Below are 25441 nucleotides of genomic sequence, written 5' to 3'. Positions count from 1 at the left end.
TGACACAGTACACCGTGAACTCCTTTGGAAGGTCCTCCTGCAGTATGGCTGCACTGGGACATGTGTGAACGTCCTGCATCAGATCCTTGAGGAGATAGTGGCCAGAGTAAGAATTAGCCATCAGGAGTCTGAACCCTTTAAGAATTGGTACTGGTGTGAGGCAAGGGTGTGTGCTTGTGCCGGTCCTATTCAATGTCTTCTTCCTGTGTCACAGCAGTCCTGCACAAGAACACTGAAACAGAGAGTGGGGTGACCCTGGACTTCAGATTGGACAGGAAATTCTTCAACATTAGGAAGCTCCAAGCTGCCATAAAGATCAAAGCTTAACAAGTACCTGAGTTCCAGTTTGCGGATGATTGCGCTCTTGTGGCACATACCCCAGAAGCTCTACAAGTCACACTCAGAGCAGCTGTGAGAGCATACAGCCTAATGGGACTGTCTGTTAACATCCCAAGAACAGAGGTCCTATGTCAGTGGTCATCTGATCCTCCGCCTGAAACACCTCCATTCTCCATCTCAGACTCGTCACTTCCCATTGTATCACATTTTAAATATATTGGAAGCATCCCCTCGACCAGGATATCCAGAATCAGGTCAAACAGACTTTGTCATCCTTTGGACTGCTAAGGAAGAAGGTTTTGGACAACAGCAACCTGTACCTCCACACCAAAGTTGCAGTCTACCAGGCAGTGTGTGTATCTACACTCCTTTATGGATGTGAAACATGTACAGTCTACATGTACAGTCTACAGCCGCGAAATACGCTGTACGGACATCTACAACTGGGCCGTCGCTCTTCAGGTGGGCAGAGAAAGTGTCTAAAGGACCCAACTGAAGACATCACTAAAGAAGTGTGGGGTAAACTCTGCCTCCCTCCAGACTGCTGCGGAACACTCCACCTGGCGTGGCCTCTGCCCTGGAGTGCAGTTGACCGAGGAAAAAAGGACTGAAAGTAGACCATGACTTCACCGGCCTCCACAGGACAGGCCTTTGTGTGCTCTGTCTGTGTCAACAGTGTGCATCCCGCATCAGATTATACAGTCATCAGTGAACCCACAAGCAGTAGTGGAAGTCATCATCGGATACGATGGACTACCTTAAACAAAGAGTGTGTGTGTGACAATATAGCAGAGATGACTTGGTACTGGATGAGAAGGGACAACCACAGTAACACACCTCCATGCAGTAGGGGATGAGTGTAGAGGAGGAGAAGAGGAGAGGAGAGGGGAGGAATAGTGGGGTGTTGGGGTGTTTGGTACGGTAGTCTGTAAGACTTACCTGTAAGTCTGTCTGGCAAACATCCTATGGGCGATATTTCAACAGCATAGAAAGGGGAGCTATCGTCAAAATGCATGATATCACGTCAAATACCATGCATTTATAAAAACAAATATGCTTGAAAGTGTCAGATGTCCATTTTCAGCAATGTTTTATAGTATTTTGTTATGCACTGTGTTGGATTATAAATAGTCTGTCTCTAGTCTTTGTGTGTCTCGAGTCATGTAGCTTATCGTGGAGATTGAGTCAAGGAGATGGAAAGCTAGAGGGAGCGAGAGAGGGAGGGAGGAGAGGAAATGAGGGGTGCTCACTTGGTTGTCGCCTGGAAGGCGTGGCATGGAAGCGGCCCTTCCGTGGCCTTCTATTGGCTGAAAGCGCTCGGTATCCGAGTAACCGTCACGCCCCATCTCTCTCATCTCTACCGTCTGCAAAATAGAGTGAGAGCAGGCGTGACTGTGATGAAGGAATATGACGGGGACAATGGTGTGTTTGTCATCCTTTATCCCACATGAGTGTGGGTGAATGTCGTGTGCACAGCACAGGAGGTTGGTGGGACCTTAAATGGGGAGGACGGGCTCATGTTAATGGTTGGATTGGAATGAATGGAATAGTATCAAATACATCAAAAACATGGTTTCCATGTGTTTGATGACATTCCATTTGCTCCGTTCCAGCTATTGTTATGAGCCATTTTCCCCTCAGCAGCTTCCTGTGGTGTACAGTAGCATGTAGTGTAGTTTGGGAGGGACTGGGGTTTGAGCCTGGGAAATGGGGACGGGGGAAGGTTTAAGACTAGGTTTAGATCTAGGACGAGGGACTAGGGCTGTGGTCTAGGAGCTAGGACTTGGACCTGGACTTGGATCAAGAGCAGGAACTGCTGAGGCTGAGGCAGGGGGCTTCGGTGCAGGGGGCTTCGGTACAGGTGGTTTCGGTACAGGGGGCTTCAGTACAGGTGGATAACGTACAAGGGGCTTCGGTACAGGGGGCTTCGGTGCAGGTAGCTTCGGTACAGGGGGCTTCGGTACAGGGGGCTTCGGTACAGGGTGCTTCGGTGCAGGGGTTTCAGTGCAGGTGGCTTCGGTATAGGGGGCTTCGATGCAGGGGGCTTCGGTGCAGGGGGCTTCGGTACAGGGGGCTTAGGTACAAGGGGCTTCGGTACAGGGGGCTTCGGTGCAGGTGGCTTCGGTACAGGGGGCTTCGGTGCAGGGGGCTTCGGTGCAGGGTTCGGACACACCTACTCAAGTTTTTTCTTTATTTTTACTATTTTCTACATTGCAGAATAATAGTGAAGACATCAAAACTATGAAATAACATATATGGAATCATGTAGTAGCCCAAAAAAGTGTGAATCAAATCAATATATATTTTATATTTGAGATACTTTAAAGTAGCCACCCTTTGCCTTGATGACAGCTTTGCACACGTTTGGCATTCTCTCAACCAGCTTCATGAGGTAGCCATCTGGAATGCATTTCATATAAGGTTAACTAACAGGTGTGCCTTGGTAAAAGTAAATTTGTGGAATTTATTTTCTTTCTTAATGTATTTGAGCAAATCAGTTGTGTTGTGACAAAGTAGGGATGGTATAAAGAAGATAGCCCTATTTGGTAAAAGACCAAGTCCATATTATGGCAAGAACAGCTCTAATAAGTAAAGAGAAACGACAGTCCATCATTACTTTAAGACATGAAGATCAGTCAATTAAGAAAATGTCAAGAACTTTGAACGTTTCTTCAAGTGCAGTCGCAAGAACCATTAAGCGCTATGATGAAACTGTCTCTCATGAGGATCTCCACAGGAATGGAAACCCAGAGTTACCTCTGCTGCAGAGGATAATTTCATTAGAGTTACCACTCTCAGAAATTGCAACCCAAATAAATTCTTCACAGAGTTCAAGTAAGACACATATCTCAACATCAACTTTTCAGAGGAGACTGTGTGAATCAGGCCTTCAGGGTCGAATTGTTGCAAAGATACCACTACTAAAGGACACCAATAACAAGTAGAGACTTGCTTGGGCCAAGAAACACGAGCAATGGACATTAGAGCGGTGGAAATCTGTCCTTTGGTCTGATGAGTCCAAATTGGAGATGTTTGGTCTTTGTGAGATGCAGAGTAGGTGAACAGATGATCTGTGCATGTGTGGTTCCCTCTGTGAAGCATGGAGGAGGAGGTGTGATGTTGTGGGGTTGCTTTGATGGTGACACTGTCTGTGATTTATTTAGAATTCAAGGCACACTTAACCAGCATGGCTACCACAGCATTCTGCAGCGATATGCTCTCCCATCTGGTTTGCGCTTAGTGGGACTATCATTTGTTTTTCAACATGACAATGTCCCAAAACACAACTCCAGGCTGTGTAAGGGCTGTTTGACCAAGAATGAGAGTGATGGAGTGTTTCATCAGATGACCTGGCCTCCACAATCACCCGACCTCAACCCAATTGAGATGTTTTGGGACGGGTTGGACCACAGAGTAAAAGAAAAGCAGCCAACAAGTGCTCAGCATATGTGGAAACTCCTTCAAGACTACTGGAAAAACATTCCAAGTGACTACCTCATGAAGCTGGTTGAGAGAATGCCAAGAGAGTGCAAAGCTGTCATCAAGGCATGTGATGGCTACTTTGAACAATCTTAAATGTATTTTGATTGGTTTAACACTTTTCTGGTTACTACATTATTCCATATGTGCTATTTCATAGTTTTGATGTCTAGTAAAAATAAAGAAAAACCCTTGAATGAGTAGGTGTGTCCAAAACGAACCTTTGATGGGCACAATATATATACAGTATATATATATATATTTACCCAAAAACATATGGGGGATTGGAACTGATGCATACAATTACATTGATGGAAGCTACAATCTGGAATATTAAAGCTGATCTACACCCTAAAACAAATAAAAAAATAACAATAATAAAATAAATGAACATATCTTTGCTGATGTTGCTTCCAGAAGCCGTTTGGAACTTGATGCAACCGAGGACAGACGAGTTTTACGCGCTACACGCGTCAGCACTCGGCGGTCCCGTTCTGTGAGCTTGTGTGGCCTACCACTTTGCGGCTGAGCCATTGTTGCTCCTAGACATTGCCACTTCACAATAACAGCACTTACAGTTGACCAGAGCAGCTCTAGCAGGGAAGAAATTTGACGAACTGACTTGTCTGAAAGGTGGCATCCTATGACGGTGCCACATTGAAAGTCACTTAGCTCTTCAGCAAGGCCATTCTACTGCCAATGTTTGTCTATGGAGATTGCATGGCTGTGTGCTTGATTTTATACACCTGTCAGCAACGGGTTTGGCTGAAACAGCCGAATCCACTAATTTGAAGAGGTGTTCACATACTTTTGTATATATATAGCATACTTCAATTCCTTTTTTAAACCGGTACTGGGTTACTTTCAGACAAGTCCAGTGACACTTGTGGAAAAACGGAGAACACCATCATTTGGACGCTATAGACGTTTTCGTGAGAAGACCGATTTTCGGGATGTCTCCTGGTCTGACAAACAGTGCTGTAGTTCTGCCACTTTCCACCGCAAATGCAGAAGGCCGACATGGCCGACATGGCCGACATGGCGTATCCCAAGGATTGAGACGCAGCCAATACAACAAAAAAACAGACTGATTTAGATTTTGATAATATTATGTTATTTAGGGCTTGGGGGATGAGGGTTTGGGGGCTGAGGGCTTGGGGGATTAGGGCTTGGAGGTTGTGGGCCTGGGGGCTGAGGGGGATAGATGGGTATGGGATGTGAATGGTGGGAGGGTTTAAGCAGGCATAGCCAATCAGGGCAGGTTATAGGGAAACCATCATGTTCACATTTTCCCAATAACTAACTAGATCTGAAAGGATTAGTAATGACTCAAAGCCATTAGATGAATGTGCTGTATTGCTTACACCTATACACCTTTCAGATCTGTCTAAGTGCCTATAGGGGAGAGGAGCTGTAGGGACCATATGGAATTGGACAACAGGCAGGAATAAAACAGAGCCAGCAGTGACTCTGTGTACGAGTTGATTCAACAATGATGACCCTAAATATCCTGTAAGGAAAGAGCACCAGGACACGAGCTCTATATGAACCAGTCCAATGAAATTATGTGGATGTTCAGACAACATGAAACATGAAAAGCATGAAAGAAAATCACTATTTCATGTTTACTGGGAACCATTTATTCGTGTGTTCTTGTGTGCAATGACATACTGTACGTGTTACATGCACGTACTGTATTGATCTGTATTTGTGCGTATGCATGTGCGTGTATATACACTTCTGAGTTATGTCTGTTGTCCAGGGATTCTTCTGGATGCTGGTGTGTGTGTGTGCGCACCTGTGTGTATGTGTTACCTGCGAGTTATGCCTGCTGTCCAGGCCATCCTCAGAGTGCTGTCCCTCAGGACTCCAGCTGCCTACTCTCTGGGACATCTCCTGAGCCCGCACTGTCACCCACGACTGGCTCTCTGGAACCCCCCCCTCCACCGGTCTACAACACACAGACAGTCAGACAGGCCCCTTGCACGCACACACACACACACACACACACACACACACACACACACACACACACACACACACACACACACACACACACACACACACACACACACACACACACACACACACACACACACACACACACACACACACACACACACACACACACTCACGCCCCATCCGTCCACCGGTCTACAACACACACAGTCAGACCCGGGACATATACAGTGCCTTGCGAAAGTATTCGGTCCCTTGAACTTTGCGACCTTTTGCCACATTTCAGGCTTCAAACATAAAGATATAAAACTGTATTTTTTTGTGAAGAATCAACAACAAGTGGGACACAATCATGAAGTGGAACGACATTTATTGGATATTTCAAACTTTTTTAACAAATCAAAAACTGAAAAATTGGGCGTGCAAAATTATTCAGCCCCTTTACTTTCAGTGCAGCAAACTCTCTCCAGAAGTTCAGTGAGGATCTCTGAATGATCCAATGTTGACCTAAATGACTAATGATGATAAATACAATCCACCTGTGTGTAATCAAGTCTCTGTATGAATGCACCTGCACTGTGATAGTCTCAGAGGTCCGTCAAAAACGCAGAGAGCATCATGAAGAACAAGGAACACACCAGGCAGGTCCGAGATACTGTTGTGAAGAAGTTTAAAGCCGGATTTGGATACAAAAAGATTTCCCGAGCTTTAAACATCCCAAGGAGCACTGTGCAAGCGATAATATTGAAATGGAAGGAGTATCAGACCACTGCAAATCTACCAAGACCTGGCCGTCCCTCTAAACTTTCAGCTCATACAAGAAGACTGATCAGAGATGCAGCCAAGAGGCCCATGATCACTCTGGATGAACTGCAGAGATCTACAGCTGAGGTGGGAGACACTGTCCATAGGACAACAATCAGTCGTATATTGCACAAATCTGGCCTTTATGGAAAAGTGGCAAGAAGAAAGCCATTTCTTAAAGATATCCATAAAAAAGTGTCGTTTAAAGTTTGCCACAAGCCACCTGGGAGACACACCAATCATGTGGAAGAAGGTGCACTGGTCAGATGAAACCAAAATTGAACTTTTTGGAAACAATGCAAAACGTTATGGCGTAAAAGCAACACAGCTCATCACCCTGAACACATCATCCCCACTGTCAAACATGGTGGTGGCAGCATCATGGTTTGGGCCTGCTTTTCTTCAGCAGGGACAGGGAAGATGGTTAAAATTGATGGGAAGATGGATGGAGCCAAATACAGGACCATTCTGGAAGAAAACCTGATGGAGTCTGCAAAAGACCTGAGACTGGGACGGAGATTTGTCTTCCAACAAGACAATGATGCAAAACATAAAGCAACATCTACAATGGAATGGTTCAAAAATAAAGATATCCAGGTGTTAGAATGGCCAAGTCTAAGTCCAGACCTGAATCCAATCGAGAATCTGTGGAAAGAACTGAAAACTGCTGTTCACAAATGCTCTCCATCCAACCCTACTGAGCTCGAGCTGTTTTGCAAGGAGGAATAGGAAAAAATTTCAGTCTCTCGATGTGCAAAACTGATAGAGACATACCCCAAGCGACTTACAGCTGTAATCGCAGCAAAAGGTGGCGCTACAAAGTATTAACTTAAGGGGGCTGAATAATTTTGCACGCCCAATTTTTCAGTTTTCGATTTGTTTGAAATATCCAATAAATGTCGTTCCACTTCATGATTGTGTCCCACTTGTTGTTGATTCTTCACAAAAAAATACAGTTTTATATCTTTATGTTTGAAGCCTGAAATGTGGCAAAAGGTCGCAAAGTTCAAGGGGGCCGAATACTTTCGCAAGGCACTGTATACACACGGATAGGTAAAGACGGACACACGCATGCATGCACACAAACCAGGCTCCATATACATCACCTTCATCAGACCCTTGCATTCAGCGCTTGTATGAGGCTAACTGAATGCACTCATCCCCACAAACCCATACACCAGCCTTTCTGAACACACTACACACACACATACACACACAGGTCCTCTACACGTGAGGCGTGTCCACCCAGCGTGTCGTCCTGCTCCTCCTTCTCGTGGATGACACTCCACCTGTGGAGCCACTACCCATCCTCCCTCTGGTTGCAGAGAAAGAGGGAGAGAGAAAACAGAGAGAGAGGGAGAGGACAGAGAGGGAGACCCAGAGAGAGAGTTGGAGGGGGTGGACAGGGGGTGGACAGGGGTCTACTCACAGGCTGTTGATGGGATCTGCCGGTTGGGTAGGAGGGAGGCTGAGAGGCCCGTCCTGGATGGGGGAGGGCGGCTCCACACGCTGAAACAGTAATGTCGTTCGATTCTGTGTGAGATACAACATGGCCGCCGGCTTTAAGGTAGACATACAGGAAATGGGGAAGGTGGAGAAGAAAGTGAGTTCAGAGCAGGTCACAGCATCCAGGGAGGAGGGAGGGTTTCAGTCAGCAGGGGCTGACTGAGCCAGAGCGCATTCTGGGAGGGGAGTTGGAGTCCTGCTGTAAATGTGAGAATGGAAGGCTCATGCCAATGAATCATCTACTTCCAGGTCACCATGAATGAAGGGCATTAACCAGAGCCAGAGCCACTGTATATGACCTACAGTATACAGTACCTAGCTATGGATTTGGAAGTCTTCCGTTGGACGCTACAAAGAGGTCTGGATTTGTCTGCCATTAATTAAGGTCTTTGTCTACAGTATTTTTATCTGATCAGACAATTTGCATGTTGCTCATAGGAATACATCAAAAATGACACTATTTATGATTTTCACCTAGGCTTTGATTCAAAAGAAGTGCACTATAACATGAAAAGGGTGCTATTCAATACACAACCCAATCGACAGGATAGACAGTGTTTACCTCTCGACCTGATTGGATTTCAACCTTGACTTTTGACCCCCATTTGACCTCAAGCAGCTAAATGATCACTATCGGCAACCAGGAAATGAGAGTCGGTGGGTGGAGTTTGAGCCAGTCCAACAATCCATTAGAGCAGTAGAACAGCAAGACCAGGGAGGGAATAAGGAAGAGTTGAACAAGGCAGAACATCAGTGCAAAATCAATGGACAGATCCACCAGGAAGAGAACATTCAAAGTCTCGGTTGAAAACAGACGTTGACACATAAGGAGAGGAGGGAGAATAGTCAGGAAATAATATAAACATGATGATAGAGGAAGGAAGAGAGGAGGAAAGGATGAGGAAAGGAAAGAATAGAGGTAGAAGTCCATGTGAGTGAATATCGAGAGTGAAAGGGGACACAAAGAGGGATAGAGGAAGGATGAAAAAGAGAGAGGAAGACGAGGACTGGGAGTAGACCTGTTGGAAAAAAGGGTTCCAAAGGGTTCTTTGGATGTCCCCATAGGAAAACCCTTTTTGGTTCCAGGAAGAACTGTTTTGGGTCCCAGGCAGAACCCTTTGTAGAAGGGTTTTTACATAGAACCCAAAGGGGTTCAACCTGGAACCAAAAGGGTTACATCTGGAACCAAAAAGGGTTCATCAAATGGTTATCCTATGGGGACAGCTTAAGAACTCTTTTAGGTTCTGGATAGCACCTGTTTTTCTTAGTGTAGGTGAAAATAACCACATATAGTGTCATTCAGTTATTACACATCCACTTAAAACTGACCAACTGCTACTTTTATGTCCGTAAGATATCTGGGAAAATGTTGTTGGGCCGCATTTGGTTTCCAGCTGTGGGTCATAAACCATGCCGGCAGTGGGCCACTCCTGGGCCAGTATATACTTGCTAGCTGGAACGGATTATCAATGGTAAGTAGCTGTTTTGGTTTAAGGATTTCACGAGCCATGGAGGGTCAAGTTTAAAGTGGATGGATCACAAAGGTTCCAGGTCATACAAGGAAATAGCACAAATATTTTTCCAAACAATATTTGTCCAATCGTCATTTCTAAACACTTGGAACAGTTCTTGTCCGAACCAAAGGTATTCCCATTCTCCAGGTCCCACCCCTAGTCTTACATCATGATGCACATGCTTATCTATGGCAACAAGCTCTACCTGGAATCATGCAGGGAAGAAACGCTCATCACTGGGATGGATGCTACCCTTCACTATGTCTCTCCTTATCTAACACTATGGTAATAATACTGTCTGAGATGGTGCAAGGGGGAGGGAAGTCCACTCCTCCTGTCCTTCTTTAAGCAAGTAGCAGTAGGGGTGGGGGTTGGGAAGGAGGGGAAGAGAGGTGGGGGTGCAAGGGGGAGGGAAGTCCACTCCTCCTGTCCTTCTTTAAGCAAGTAGCAGTAGGGGTGGGGGTTGGGAAGGAGGGGAAGAGAGGTGGGGGTGCAAGGGGGAGGGAAGTCCACTCCTCCTGTCCTTCTTTAAGCAAGTAGCAGCAGGGGTGGGGGTTGGGAAGGAGGGGAAGAGAGGTGGGGGTGCAAGGGGGAGGGAAGTCCACTCCTCCTGTCCTTCTTTAAGCAAGTAGCAGCAGGGGTGGGGGTTGGGAAGGAGGGGAAGAGAGGTGGGGGTGCAAGGGGGAGGGAAGTCCACTCCTCCTGTCCTTCTTTAAGCAAGTAGCAGCAGGGGTGGGGGTTGGGAAGGAGGGGAAGAGAGGTGGGGGTGCAAGGGGGAGGAGAGTGAAGGGCAGCTCAGTAAGAGGAGGTATAGAGAGGGGTACACGGGAGAGGGGAGAGGATGTGTAGGGATAAAAGGGTGGCAGAGCAGACATTGGCTGGAGAGCAGGATGGGAGACGATTGGATGAGGATGTTGCAGTGACACCATCAATTATCGTCATCAGGCTGTGACATGTCATGTGAGCATGCTGAAGAGTCTGAAAAGTTTGATAATATTTGTTGCCCAAGAAACGTCAGTGTGTGAGTGTTTGTCCTCTGTACATGTTTGTGGTCACGGGTAAGTACACCTTGGGAGCATTAGCGTAAAAGCACGAGGACCAGCTGGGTGGTATGGTTGTGGTTGTGAATGAAGACCAAGGATATGACATGGTCACGGTCAAATGTTCAATGACTTGACTAAGTATTGGGTGACCAACTCTTGAGTCTTCTCAGCTTGTCTTATGAGTCTTCCATTGTAGTTTGACAGGTGATAGAGGGTGGTTTCTACAGTTGTGTAGATGGTATCCTCCTTAGATAGCTCCATCATGTTCCTGAGGAATTCCTGTGACTTGTCCAATCAAACTATCCCCTGACTCATACTGTAGGTCCCATCCAACCAACTCTCCAAAAAGCATGTACGTATACAAATCTATACACATGATTAAGGCAGGGTTGAGGTCAGTTATTAAAGCTCAGACAGAGCCAGACTCTCTCAACTAACTCCTAGATCTTTCAATATCCTGCCTCTCTCACGCCCTTCACATCATGTGTCAGAGAAAAAGAGGATCACTGTTTAAACTTTGAATTTAGTGACTAACCTCTTCCTTGTGCTGTCCTACAAGGAAGGAATGCCAGATGGCAGAAATGAAGTCATGAGGAATTGACATGGCTGAGAGTTGTGTATAGAGAGTGAGCAGGAGGCCATAGCAGAGCAGGGAAAGTGGCATGCTTAGAGTGCAGTGAGAGAGGAGAAGTAGGAGGAGAGGAGGAGTAGGACTCTGTCTGTAAAATAGGAAACCGTGTATGTGTGTGCGTGAGAAATACAAATAAAACAAAATAAAACCATCTCCGTAATTTAAAACGTCATCTTTTACTTTACACTTAAAATGTTTCTGTAACTGTGTTACAAATACTGCTACAATTTGAACGTTTTATCGTCAGTGGCTTCACATGTGACTACATAAACACAAGATCCATTGTATTGGTTGTATATGCATTATTTCTGTCAACAGGGAATAGGGGGCTACAGTGCAATGCTACAGTCCAGGGTGTAGTGCAACAGTCCAAAGCCAGGGTGTGGCTAAAAGGCTTGAGAAGACAAGCATCATCATCATCACCAGCAGTGGATTCACAGCCAGGGAAAGGGAGGATAAAGAGGAACAGGCTTAGGTGAGGAATGTACATTAACGTTGTACAGTCTTCGCCATCCGGAGCTGTGACAAAGACATCCAGCCCAAACCAATTCAAAGATTATCGAGAGGGTTCTCTATAGCAAGAAAAGTGCCTCTTCTTTAGAAATAATTGTGATTCAGAATTATATAATTGTGCTTGAAATATAATCAGCTGGTGTTCTGTATAGATGCTCTAGCAATAATATAATATGTAAAAATGTAATATAACATGGACCAGTGACATACTTTGTCCACCAGAGGGCCTCACAGAGTTTTATACCGACAAGGAAGGAAGGGAGGATGGAAGAACACAGAAAGGCAAGACTAGAGTGGGTAAACCCAATGGCAATGGTCCTCTAACCTTTGACCTCTAACCTTTAGCCAGGTGAGGTCAATGATAACAAGTGATCTTACAATAACGTAGTAAGTAAATGCTATAGTAAGACTGTGGGTGGGTGTGGTTATGGGTTGTCACAGCTCCGCTTTGACCCCTGTACTAGCGCCACAGCAGTATTTCTAGTCAGTCTGACTCTGCCCTCAGTCAGTCTGCGTGGTCTGAAGGTTTGGGGATGGTTCCTAGGGACAGTAGTTGTACCTGCTCCGCCTCTAGCCGCGCCTGAGAGCGCTTGGCCTTGCTCTGCCTGTAGTACTCCATGATCATCATGGCAGCGTAGATCTTCCCCACCGTCAGGTCTGTTGCTGCTGAGAGAGGGACAAGTTACCCTGCACGATTAGACCACTACGTATGGGACCCTGAGCGAGAGGGATGGGAGTAGAGGGGACAAGGCATGCACACAGAGAGAGAGACACACACTCACACTGGCAAATACACACATATACACGAACACAGAGCTGATAGTCTTTTCACAAACAGACTTGGACTAAAAAATGATCATGTGTCACATTTTCTCTTTCTCTGGTTAACTGTAGTCTTTCTTTCTTTACATCTTTTCTAGACATATCTGTTTTTCTACTGACTGGTGGTCTTCAATCAGAAGACAAGACTCAAGACCACTTCATTGTGTAGATGGGGGACCTGGTAGAGGACTGGACAGTACTAACAGAACTGCTGGGGCTGTTTTGATATTCTGAGGCAGGACCGATGGTTCCCCCTCTACTTCTCAATAGAAGATGGACATGTTGTACTAAGTTCAATTTGGACCTTGTACTTTGTTATCTCCAAACACATAAACAAATCAGAGCTTATGCTATTGGCCATTTCTGTACACTGTTTACCAGTATTATGCTATTGGCCATTTCTGTACACCGTTCACCAGCATTATGCTATTGGCCATTTCTGTACACCGTTCACCAGCATTATGCTATTGGCCATTTCTGTACACCGTTCACCAGCATTATGCTATTGTCCATTTCTGTACACCGTTTACCAGCATTATGCTATTGGCCATTTCTGTACACCGTTCACCAGCATTATGCTATTGGCCATTTCTGTACACCGTTCACCAGCATTATGCTATTGGCCATTTCTGTACACCGTTCACCAGCATTATGCTATTGGCCATTTCTGTACACCGTTCACCAGCATTATGCTATTGGCCATTTCTGTACACCGTTCACCAGCATTATGCTATTGGCCATCTCTGTACACCGTTCACCAGCATTATGCTTTTGGCCATTTCTGTACACCGTTCACCAGCATTATGCTATTGGCCATTTCTGTACACCGTTTACCAGCATTATGCTATTGGCAATTTGTGTACACCGTTCACCAGCATTATGCTATTGGCCATTTCTGTACACCGTTTACCAGCATTATGTTATTGGCCATTTCTGTACACCGTTCACCAGCATTATGCTATTGGCCATTTCTGTACACCGTTTACCAGCATTATGCTATTGGCCATTTCTGTACACCGTTCACCAGCATTATGCTATTGGCCATTTCTGTACACCGTTTACCAGCATTATGTTATTGGCCATTCCTGTACACCGTTTACCAGCATTATGCTATTGGCCATTTCTGTACACCGTTTACCAGCATTATGCTATTGGCCATTTCTGTACACCGTTCACCAGCATTATGCTATTGGCCATTTCTGTACACCGTTTACCAGCATTATGCTATTGGCCATTTCTGTACACCGTTTACCAGCATTATGCTATTGGCCATTTCTGTACACCGTTCACCAGCCTTATGCTATTGGCCATTTCTGTACACCGTTTACCAGCATTATGCTATTGGCCATTTCTGTACACCGTTTACCAGCCTTATGCTATTGGCCATTTCTGTACACCGTTTACCAGCATTATGCTATTGGCCATTTCTGTACACCGTTTACCAGCCTTATGCTATTGGCCATTTCTGTACACCGTTTACCAGCCTTATGATATTGGCCATTTCTGTACACCGTTTACCAGCCTTATGATATTGGCCATTTCTGTACACCGTTTACCAGCCTTATGCTATTGGCCATTTCTGTACACCGTTTACCAGCCTTATGATATTGGCCATTTCTGTACACCGTTTACCAGCCTTATGCTATTGGCCATTTCTGTACACCGTTTACCAGCATTATGCTATTGGCCATTTCTGTACACCGTTCACCAGCCTTATGCTATTGGCCATTTCTGTACACCGTTTACCAGCATTATGCTATTGGCCATTTCTGTACACCGTTTACCAGCCTTATGCTATTGGCCATTTCTGTACACCGTTTACCAGCATTATGCTATTGGCCATTTCTGTACACCGTTTACCAGCCTTATGATATTGGCCATTTCTGTACACCGTTTACCAGCCTTATGCTATTGGCCATTTCTGTACACCGTTTACCAGCATTATGCTATTGGCCATTTCTGTACACCGTTTACCAGTATGCTAAATTGCCACACATTTTATTTCAATTTGGTTTGAACGTTATTAACAGGGCACAGATGCCAGTGCATTCTGGTAAAATTTGGTACAATTAGCAATCTGGTGAGTAGCTATAACACACCTGACCCAGATGCCTTTACCTATACTGTAAATCATGCTTCCTTTCATATAAAATACATCTAATATCTACATAGCAACTAGTGCTTTGGCACTTGTGCATTCCTTATACTCCTGTATGTATTTCTCCGACATGCATAACAGCCAGTGTTCTGACCTACAGTAGTACTGAATGAACTAAACCCCTGGAGTGTTCTGACCTACAGTAGTACTGTATGAACTAAACCCCTGGAGTGTTCTGACCTACAGTAGTACTGTATGAACTAAACCCCTGGAGTGTTCTGACCTACAGTAGTACTGTATGAACTAAACCCCTGGATTGTTCTGACCTACAGTAGTACTGTATGAACTAAACCCCTGGAGTGTTCTGACCTACAGTAGTACTGTATGAACTAAACCCCTGGAGTGTTCTGACCTACAGTAGTACTGTATGAACTAAACCCCTGGAGTGTTCTGACCTACAGTAGTACTGTATGAACTAAACCCCTGGATTGTTCTGACCTACAGTAGTACTGTATGAACTAAACCCCTGGAGTGTTCTGACCTATAGTAGTACTGTATGAACTAAACCCCTGGAGTGTTCTGATCTACAGTAGTACTGTATGAACTAAACCCCTTGAGTGTTCTCACCTACAGTAGTACTGTATGAACTAAACCCCTGTAGTGTTCTGACCTACAGTAGTACTGTATGAACTAAACCCCTGGAGTGTTCTGACCTACAGTAGTACTGTATGAACTAAACCCCTGGAGTGTTCTGACCTACAGTAGTACTGTATGAACTAAACCCCTGGAGTGTTCTGACCTACAGTAGTACTGTATGAACTAAACCCCTTGAGTGTTCTGACCTACAGTAGTACTGTATGAACTAGACCCCTGGAGTGTTCTGACCTACAGTAGTACTGTATGAACTAAACCCCTGGAGTGTTCTGACCTACAGTAGTGCTGTATGAACAAAACCCCTGGAGTGTTCTGACCTACAGTAGTACTGTATGAACTAAACCCCTGGAGTGTTCTAACCTACAGTAGTACTGTATGAACTAAACCCCTGGAGTGTTCTGACCTACAGTAGTACTGTATGAAATAAACCCCTGGAGTGTTCTGACCTACAGTAGTACTGTATGAAATAAACCCCTGGAGTGTTCTGACCTACAGTAGTACTGTATGAACTAAACCCCTTGAGTGTTCTGACCTACAGTAGTACTGTATGAACTAAACCCCTGGAGTGTTCTGACCTACAGTAGTACTGTATGAACTAAACCCCTGGAGTGTTCATACCTACAGTAGGACTGTATGAAATAAACCCCTGGAGTGTTCTGACCTACAGTAGTACTGTATGAAATAAACCCCTGGAGTGTTCTGACCTACACTAGTACTGTATGAACTAAACCCCTTGAGTGTTCTGACCTACAGTAGTACTGTATGAACTAAACCCCTGGAGTGTTCTGACCTACAGTAGTACTGTATGAACTAAACCCCTGGAGTGTTCTGACCTACAGTAGTACTGTATGAAATAAACCCCTGGAGTGTTCTGACCTACAGTAGTACTGTATGAACTAAACCCCTGGAGTGTTCTGACCTACAGTAGTGCTGTATGAACAAAACCCCTGGAGTGTTCTGACCTACAGTAGTACTGTATGAACTAAACCCCTGGAGTGTTCTGACCTACAGTAGTACTGTATGAACTAAACCCCTGGAGTGTTCCGACCTACAGTAGTACTGTATGAACTAAACCCCTGGAGTGTTCTGACCTACAGTAGTACTGTATGAACTAAACCCCTCGAGTGTTCTGACCTACAGTAGTACTGTATGAACTAAACCCCTGACCAACAGTAGTACTGTATGAACTAAACACCTGGAGTGTTCTGACCTACAGTAGTATTGTATGAACTAAACCCCTGGAGTGTTCTGACCTACAGTAGTACTGTATGAACTAAACCCCTGGAGTGTTCTGACCTACAGTAGTACTGTATGAACTAAACCCCTGGAGTGTTCTGACCTACAGTAGTACTGTATAAACTAAACCCCTGGAGTGTTCTGACCTACAGTAGTACTGTATAAACTAAACCCCTGGAGTGTTCTGACCAACAGTAGTACTGTATGAACTAAACCCCTGGAGTGTTCTGACCTACATTAGTACTGTATAAACTAAACCCCTGGATTGTTCTGACCTACAGTAGTACTGTATGAACTAAACCCCTGGAGTGTTCTGACCTACAGGGGTACTGTATGAACTAAACCCCTGGAGTGTTCTGACCTACAGTAGTACTGTATGAAATAAACCCCTGGAGTGTTCTGACCTACAGTAGTACTGTATGAAATAAACCCCTGGAGTGTTCAGACCTACAGTAGTACTGTATGAACTAAACCCCTGGAGTGTTCTGACCTACAGTATTACTGTATTAACTAAACCCCTGGAGTGTTCTGACCTACTGTAGTACTGTATGAACTAAACCCCTGGAGTGTTCTGACCTACAGTAGTACTGTATGAACTAAACCCCTGGAGTGTTCTGACCTACAGTAGTACTGTATGAACTAAACCCCTGGATTGTTCTGACCTACAGTAGTACTGTATGAACTAAACCCCTGGAGTGTTCTGACCTATAGTAGTACTGTATGAACTAAACCCCTGGAGTGTTCTGATCTACAGTAGTACTGTATGAACTAAACCCCTTGAGTGTTCTGACCTACAGTAGTACTGTATGAACTAAACCCCTGTAGTGTTCTGACCTACAGTAGTACTGTATGAACTAAACCCCTGGAGTGTTCTGACCTACAGTAGTACTGTATGAACTAAACCCCTGGAGTGTTCTGACCTACAGTAGTACTGTATGAACTAAACCCCTGGAGTGTTCTGACCTACAGTAGTACTGTATGAACTAGACCCCTGGAGTGTTCTGACCTACAGTAGTACTGTATGAACTAAACCCCTGGAGTGTTCTGACCTACAGTAGTACTGTATGAACTAAACCCCTGGAGTGTTCTGACCTACAGTAGTACTGTATGAACTAAACCCCTGGAGTGTTCTGACCTACAATAGTACTGTATGAAATAAACCCCTGGAGTGTTCTGACCTACAGTAGTACTGTATGAACTAAACCCCTTGAGTGTTCTGACCTACAGTAGTACTGTATGAACTATACCCCTGGAGTGTTCTGACCTACAGTAGTACTGTATGAACTAAACCCCTGGAGTGTTCTGACCTACAGTAGTGCTGTATGAACAAAACCCCTGGAGTGTTCTGACCTACAGTAGTACTGTATGAACTAAACCCCTGGAGTGTTCTAACCTACAGTAGTACTGTATGAACTAAACCCCTGGAGTGTTCTGACCCCTGTGTTCTGACCTACAGTAGTACTGTATGAACTAAACCCCTGGAGTGTTCTGACCTACAGTAGTACTGTATGAACTAAACCCCTTGAGTGTTCTGACCTACAGTAGTACTGTATGAACTAGACCCCTGGAGTGTTCTGACCTACAGTAGTACTGTATGACCTAAACCCCTGGAGTGTTCTGACCTACAGTAGTGCTGTATGAACAAAACCCCTGGAGTGTTCTGACCTACAGTAGTACTGTATGAACTAAACCCCTGGAGTGTTCTGACCTACAGTAGTACTGTATGAACTAAACCCCTGGAGTGTTCCGACCTACAGTAGTACTGTATGAACTAAACCCCTGGAGTGTTCTGACCTACAGTAGTACTGTATGAACTAAACCCCTCGAGTGTTCTGACCTACAGTAGTACTGTATGAACTAAACCACTGACCAACAGTAGTACTGTATGAACTAAACACCTGGAGTGTTCTGACCTACAGTAGTATTGTATGAACTAAACCCCTGGAGTGTTCTGACCTACAGTAGTACTGTATGAACTAAACCCCTGGAGTGTTCTGACCTACAGTAGTACTGTATGAACTAAACCCCTGGAGTGTTCTGACCTACAGTAGTACTGTATAAACTAAACCCCTGGAGTGTTCTGACCTACAGTAGTACTGTATAAACTAAACCCCTGGAGTGTTCTGACCAACAGTAGTACTGTATGAACTAAACACCTGGAGTGTTCTGACCTACAGTAGTACTGTATGACCTAAACCCCTGGAGTGTTCTGACCTACAGTAGTACTGTATGAACTAAACCCCTGGAGTGGTCTGATCTACAGTAGTACTGTATGAAATAAACCCCTGGATTATTCTGACCTACAGTAGTACAGTATGAACTAAACCCCTTGAGTGTTCTGACCTACAGTAGTACTGTATGAACTAGACCCCTGGAGTGTTCTGACCTACAGTAGTGCTGTATGAACTAAACCCCTGGAGTGTTCTGACCTACAGCAGCACTGTATGAAATAAACCCCTGGAGTGTTCTGACCTACAGTAGTACTGTATGAACTAAACCCCTGGAGTGTTCTGACCTACAGTAGTGCTGTATGAACTAAACCCCTGGAGTGTTCTGACCTACAGCAGCACTGTATGAAATAAACCCCTGGAGTGTTCTGACCTACAGTAGTACTGTATGAAATAAACCCCTGGAGTGTTCTGACCTACAGTATTACTGTATGAACTAAACCCCTGGAGTGTTCTGACCTACAGTAGTACTGTATAAACTAAACCCCTGGATTGTTCTGACCTACAGTAGTACTGTATGAACTAAACCCCTGGAGTGTTCTGACCTACAGGGGTACTGTATGAACTAAACCCCTGGAGTGTTCTGACCTACAGTAGTACTGTATGAAATAAACCCCTGGAGTGTTCTGACCTACAGTAGTACTGTATGAAATAAACCCCTGGAGTGTTCTGACCTACAGTAGTACTGTATGAACTAAACCCCTGGAGTGTTCTGACCTACAGTAGTACTGTATGAACTAAACCCCTGGAGTGTTCTGACCTACAGTAGTACTGTATTAACTAAACCCCTGGAGTGTTCTGACCTACTGTAGTACTGTATAAACTAAACCCCTGGAGTGTTCTGACCTACAGTAGTATTGTATAAACTAAACCCCTGGAGTGTTCTGACTGACAGTAGTATTCTATGAACTAAACCCCTGGAGTGTTCTGACCTACAGTAGTACTGTATGAACTAAACCCCTGGAGTGTTCTGACCTACAGTAGTACTGTATGAACTAAATCCCTGGAGTGTTCTGACCTACAGTAGTACTGTATGAACTAAACCCCTGTAGTGTTCTGACCTACAGTAGTATTGTATAAACTAAACCCCTGGAGTGTTCTGACCGACAGTAGTATTCTATGAACTAAACCCCTGGAGTTTTCTGACCAACAGTAGTACTGTATAAACTAAACCCCTGGAGTGAAAAGACTACTATAGAGAGTTGGTCTATAGAGAGGCACCCCCTGATCTCAGGCACAGAGCTGGGCAGACAGCCTGCTGGTATTGGATCTGGTGGAGGCGTGATGTTGGGCCTACAGAACAGGCCTGGAATCAGTGGAATGGGCTGTTGGAAGTATTGCATTGGGCCTTTAGGATGAGGCCTGCTGTGTACAGTTGTTAGGTTGGGTGGAGGTGTGATATGGGTGAAAGAAAAGAGGTCTATATGGGTGTGTGGGGACTGGGGCTGGGGTATGGGGTACATGGCCTGCTGTAGGGAAATGGGGCAAGGGCTGGTGGAGGTGTATGGAGGCTGGAGATGGAGATCCAAAATTAAGTGTGTCGTGTTCGAGGATTGGACTGATATGTGTCTATGTGTACATAATAAGTGTGTGTGTGTGGGGGGGGCTGTGCCTGCTGTATCAGAGGGTGCAGCAGTGAAGGAGACTGTTTGAGAGAAGCTGTCCTCGGGTGGCATGAAGAAGTAGACAGACACTGGCATCGCGTCGCGGTCCAAACACACTGCAACTTACACTTATGTGGCGTGACTAAGAGGTCAAGGGTCTTCTGGGAGAGATTGGGCCAAATCGCCATCATCTCTTTCCTCAGCTCTGCATCCATCTGGTGTTTGTCCACACCTCCTACACACACGCAATGACACACACACACAAGCAGGCACATGCACACAAGCAGGCACACATACACACGCACCAGTGTATACACACACATTTAATAGCAACACACACACATAAACACACACATTCACATCAATACAAATACACAGCAGAGCCATAGAGGTGTAAGAATTGACGCACAGACATGAAAACACACACAAGCACACAGACACAAGAGAATGTGTTTGTTAATAGAGGTGAGCTTTGACTCCCAGTTTAAATGTATAGTGTGGATGAGCCATGTAACACAGAGACATGGGGATTAAATGTCTGGCCATCTTCACTTTAATTGGGCCAACCAAATAAAGTGAGACTTAATTACATTGAAACTATGATTGTTATTTCACATAGGAACTCTACAAAGTCTACCAAATGAGAACTGTAGCCTATTTGAAACCCTATTACACTGACAGTATGGCTGGTAGTACACATTACATTCTATTGGTTAATAAGAACCATACAAACTCTATAGAAAAAGAGCTGTACTTAGGACACCATGGGAGAAGCAGAGGGACCGATGTAGGTCTCAGGGACAGCAGGGTACACACGATACACAACCACCTTACAGTAGCAGACTGCTCTGCTCTGTTCTAGGGAAGACAAGAAACAGGTGGAAGAGATGGTGAAAAGGCAAAGAGGAAAGAGGGGTTCCAAACCTTCCGTACCCTTGGCGATCTTGATGTCCAGGGCCGTGCGGATCAGGGCCATCAGGGTGGAGTTGAAGTGGACTGAGTTGTCGTCGGCGACCGGGAGGTCCATCCGCAGCAGCCTCTGTTGGAAAGAGACAATCGGGGGAAGGTGGGTGAGTAAAAAGGGCCCGCCCCTCAGGAAGTGGAGGTATAGGTGTGCTCTGAACCTCCAGGTGAGGAGAGAGGGAAAGGGGTTGGGGAGAGGGGGGTTGGGTGAGGGGAAGGGGAGGAAAGAGAGCTCTGTCATTTTTTGTAGCAGGTTCTATGAGTCTGTCTGTCAATCTGTACGTCTGTCTGTCAACTATACAATGTGTCATTAGCACTGCTACACCAGTTATGGCAGCTGTTTGGCAGCTGAGTTGTTATTTGGTACTGTCAGTACCAAACAGATGTAAACATTGATATTTCAGTCATTTGATCCTTTCATGGCGGTGGCAAATGATACCATTGTTTCTTTACAGCCTGTGAGAGCCAAAGGGTTAAAAAGGTTAACATTACACTACCTCTACTGATTACTATGAGTTGGTTGGTTCCTCTTGTTGTGTTACTTAGGAGGATCTCACAGGTTCAGTAGTGTCACAGCATTATTTATGCCTTCTCTGATAGAGGGTGTAAAATGAAGTTAGACTCTGATCCAATGTCAGCTTTATGCGTTTTCCCCTTGAATGGTTTAGTTCAGGATTATGGGAAATTAATCTGATTCTAGATCAGTAAGAGCAGACAGCTGGCTGCCACTAACAGAGCTCCCCGTAGCGGATTGGAGATTCACAGAGTTCAACAGAGACCAGGCCATAAAGCGATAAACCAAAAGTGAGGGGGAGGGGGAGGGGAACGTCATCATTTTCATTTATCCTTTATCCACCTTCTGGTCTTGTCAATATAAGAGAAATGGACACGAGCCAACACACACACACACACACACGCACAGACAACACACACAGACAACGTGACGTTAGAGTTTGTGAGACAGGCTCGCAGTAACCGTTGTCACGGCGACATCCCAGACATGCAGCAAGACCATGCCAAGCACTCCGCTCCCCTACCCCAAAACCCTGTGACACATACCCCATCCTCCCCTGTCCCCCCCATGCAACATGCGGTGCACACACATAATGCTTCACAGGACAAGCAGCGGCACGGCCGTACACAGAAAGCATCCTCTGTGTGGTTTAATAACACAATAATGTTTATCGGTTTGGGTTTAGTAGTGGTTACTGGCAGGAGGATATGACATCATTGAAACTACATGTGCTAAATCTATAGGAGATATTAAATGAAGGGCTGTTGTTGTCATACAGAGACAATAGAGCTGTAAAGCTCTATTCAAATCCTCTGATCTCTCAATGAATAATGGGTGCAGGGCCTGACAGAGTTAATAGGTGAGCGTGAGAACAGAATTCAGCCGATCAAGGTCATCTAAGAAAATCAAGATGGCCACCACGGCAGCCTTAGGCCTGAGGAGGGCTATACAATAAGTATTAGGGGGTGGGGAAAAATACCTCTCGTTATCAGAAAATAATTGAAAAGAGAAAGAGGGGTTGGTTGTGTGGCATTTTAGAGACCATTTTCAAAGCAAAAGAAGGGAGAAGTTGGAGGATGAGAAGAGGTTGGAGGATGAGAGAGAAAAAAGACATCAGAGAGATAAACAACGAGTGATAATAAAAAGAGGTTGAAAGGGATAGAATAAAAGAAAGATCTACCACCACACAAGCTGGTCGAGTCTGTAACACAGCATCCTGCCTGAAGACTACTGTCTGTCTGTCTCTACAGAACAGAGGAGAGTGGGGGTGAGAATTTAACACTACACATACAGGGGACATTATCCTGTGGGTCAGAGGTGAAGGTCAAGTGTGAGGGTTTTGACCTCTCTCATTGGGCCGGTAGGTAGTGATGGTGGGTGGGGGATAGGGGACAGGTGAAGGGCAAGAAGGGGGGTCTGTGGGTTTTTAATGTCAAACTAAGGTCATCACCTACAGATGACAGTTTAAACAGGGAAAGGGGAGAGAGGTATTTTCAAAGACTGGACTGCTATGGTTACCCCCAGACACAGTAGATGGAGGTGGTGGGGGATGGAAGGTTAAAGGTCAAAGTCTGAAGGAGGAGTTATATTACAGGGGACACTTCAGGAGGGAGGCTGTTAGGACGGAGGGACAAAATGGAGGGAGAGAAAAGAGAGGATAAAGCAGAGGCAGGGAGAGATGAGCCGAGCTGATAGGAATGAATGAACAGAGGACAGAAAGGCAGAGTGATGCAGATATGCAGAGAGAGAGAGATGGAGAGAGAGAGGCAGGGAGAAATATATGGCGAAATAGAAAGATAGAGAAATGGCAAAGTGAAGAATAGAAAGAGAGAGAGAGAGATGCGGAGAGAGGGATGCTAGAGATCGAGGTAGAGGTAAGGATTAGCAGAGATGCAGGTAGGGAGAGCAGCTGGGAGCATAAGGAGGGTTTGAGGGACAGTAAGTTCTGGCAGTAGAGAGATCTTCTGTGCCTACACGCTGTTCTGCTGGCTGCCCCTGAGGCTCACAGCGATCTGCCTACAAAGGGACACGTGTGTGTCATAAGGGTGTCATAATGTGTCGTAAGGGTGTCATAATGTGTTGTAAGGTTTATAATAGGGGGTATGAGGTTATATTAGAGCAGTGGTCACTACCATCCCTGGTCTGAGAGAGAGGGTGTGTAAGATAGGTTTCTGTCCTTGATTCTGTTGGTCAGCTAATCAGCAAGACCTTGATTAGTTGAATCAGAGAACTGTTAGTTCTCCAGGACCAGGGATGGTGACAACCAAATGAGTTGGGTATATGAGTGTGTGTTAGAATGTCTGAAGGATTTCACAGGAATATAAGGGTATTTAACGGGCATGAGTGTGAGTCGGTGTGTGTGTGACTGTGTATGACAGTGTGTGAGAGAGGTAATGGTAGTGCCCGTGTGGTGGTGGGGGTGAAGGGGCAGGCATGCGAGTGGCGGGTTAGGAGGAGGGGAGGAGACAGGAGGAGGGGACTGGAAACAGAGTAGAACTGCATTGACAGAAGAACGGGGACGGGTGGAACAGATTCACTTGCAGATTTTACTACAGGGCCGAAGAGATTCTACTACGAAAAAGAGGCTAGACGTTATTCTGTGGCAATGATAACAGTTAACTGGTTAGAAAACTACACAACCAACTAGATAGACAACAAACTATATTCAGCTCTCTGTCCTCTACCCAGAAAATACATCCTGATTTGTATATGTTGGACTACTGTACAAGTAAAGACAGAGACCTGCTCCTCTGTGTGTGTGTGCATGTGTGTGTGTGTGTGTGTGTGTGTGCCTGTGTGTGTGTTTGCAGTAGGGCCATCCACAGGATGGAGAGACTCAGAGGACAGAAGTCGTACGGACCTTCCAAGCCCGGCTGCACACGCATACTGGTGTGTGTGTATGTATGTGTTTTTGTCTGTGCATGTGTGTTTAGCTGTGTGTATACACTATTTTGCCAGCTCGGCCAAACATTTATATATATTTTTGTATAAATAGATATCTTTAATATTATTCCACTAGTATACATTAAAGAGGTCACTCTAATGTACACACCGGTTTAGAGTCAATATCAGAGTTTGAGACCCCCTGAAGTGTACTTTAGCCAAAGCTCCTATAGTTACCACAGCTGATTAGATGTATTCTATTCCACTATGCACTCTACTCAGATTCTTGTAAAGCTTTGACTGGCAAAAACAACATGTGGGTGTTTGTGTTTGATAATACGTGTGTTTAAAGGTGTGTGTGTGTTTCCGTCTGTATACACGGTGCAAAAGAGCTGAGAAGTTCCCTCCATTCCCCCCTTCCTGTGGATAAACCTGTCTGACCTTTGTCCCTTGACCCTAACCCCCCGCCCCTACCCTCCATCCCTCCTCCCCATTCCCCACAACGACATCAGCACTCCTCTTCATCAAATAACAAAAGAGAAGAAGAAAATGGAGATAAAGCAAAATATCAGAAACAAAATGTGTAGAGAAGAAGAATACACCAACACTACGGATACACAGTAAAGCGGAGGAAGAGGCACTAAGCCCCC

At 45.2% G+C, this 25441-nt stretch overlaps 1 protein-coding gene across 10 annotated transcripts in view; it reads right to left on the bottom strand.

Moving 5' to 3' along the window:
• The window catches only part of LOC118375936 (voltage-dependent P/Q-type calcium channel subunit alpha-1A-like), a 155722-nt gene that overhangs the window by 15316 nt on the left and 114965 nt on the right, over positions 1-25441 (bottom strand). For 5 of the 10 annotated variants that reach the window (XM_052500682.1, XM_052500687.1, XM_052500689.1 and 2 more), the window contains 6 exons: positions 21356-21470; positions 20559-20666; positions 12349-12455; positions 8012-8115; positions 5635-5770; positions 1590-1703 (listed from right to left, as the gene is read on the bottom strand). In XM_052500682.1, coding sequence (XP_052356642.1) covers positions 1590-1703; positions 5635-5770; positions 8012-8115; positions 12349-12455; positions 20559-20666; positions 21356-21470 — 684 coding nt within the window. The remainder of the gene's footprint in view (positions 1-1589; positions 1704-5634; positions 5771-8011; positions 8116-12348; positions 12456-20558; positions 20667-21355; positions 21471-25441) is intronic. The other 5 variants (XM_052500688.1, XM_052500683.1, XM_052500685.1 and 2 more) reach the window with 5 other exon arrangements.

This window comes from Oncorhynchus keta, unplaced genomic scaffold, assembly GCF_023373465.1.
Source record: "Oncorhynchus keta strain PuntledgeMale-10-30-2019 unplaced genomic scaffold, Oket_V2 Un_contig_1188_pilon_pilon, whole genome shotgun sequence".
Classification (NCBI taxonomy): Eukaryota; Metazoa; Chordata; class Actinopteri; order Salmoniformes; family Salmonidae; genus Oncorhynchus; species Oncorhynchus keta.
The sequence above is the reverse complement of the archived record's forward strand: the minus strand, read 5'-3'. Positions and strand labels throughout refer to the sequence as shown.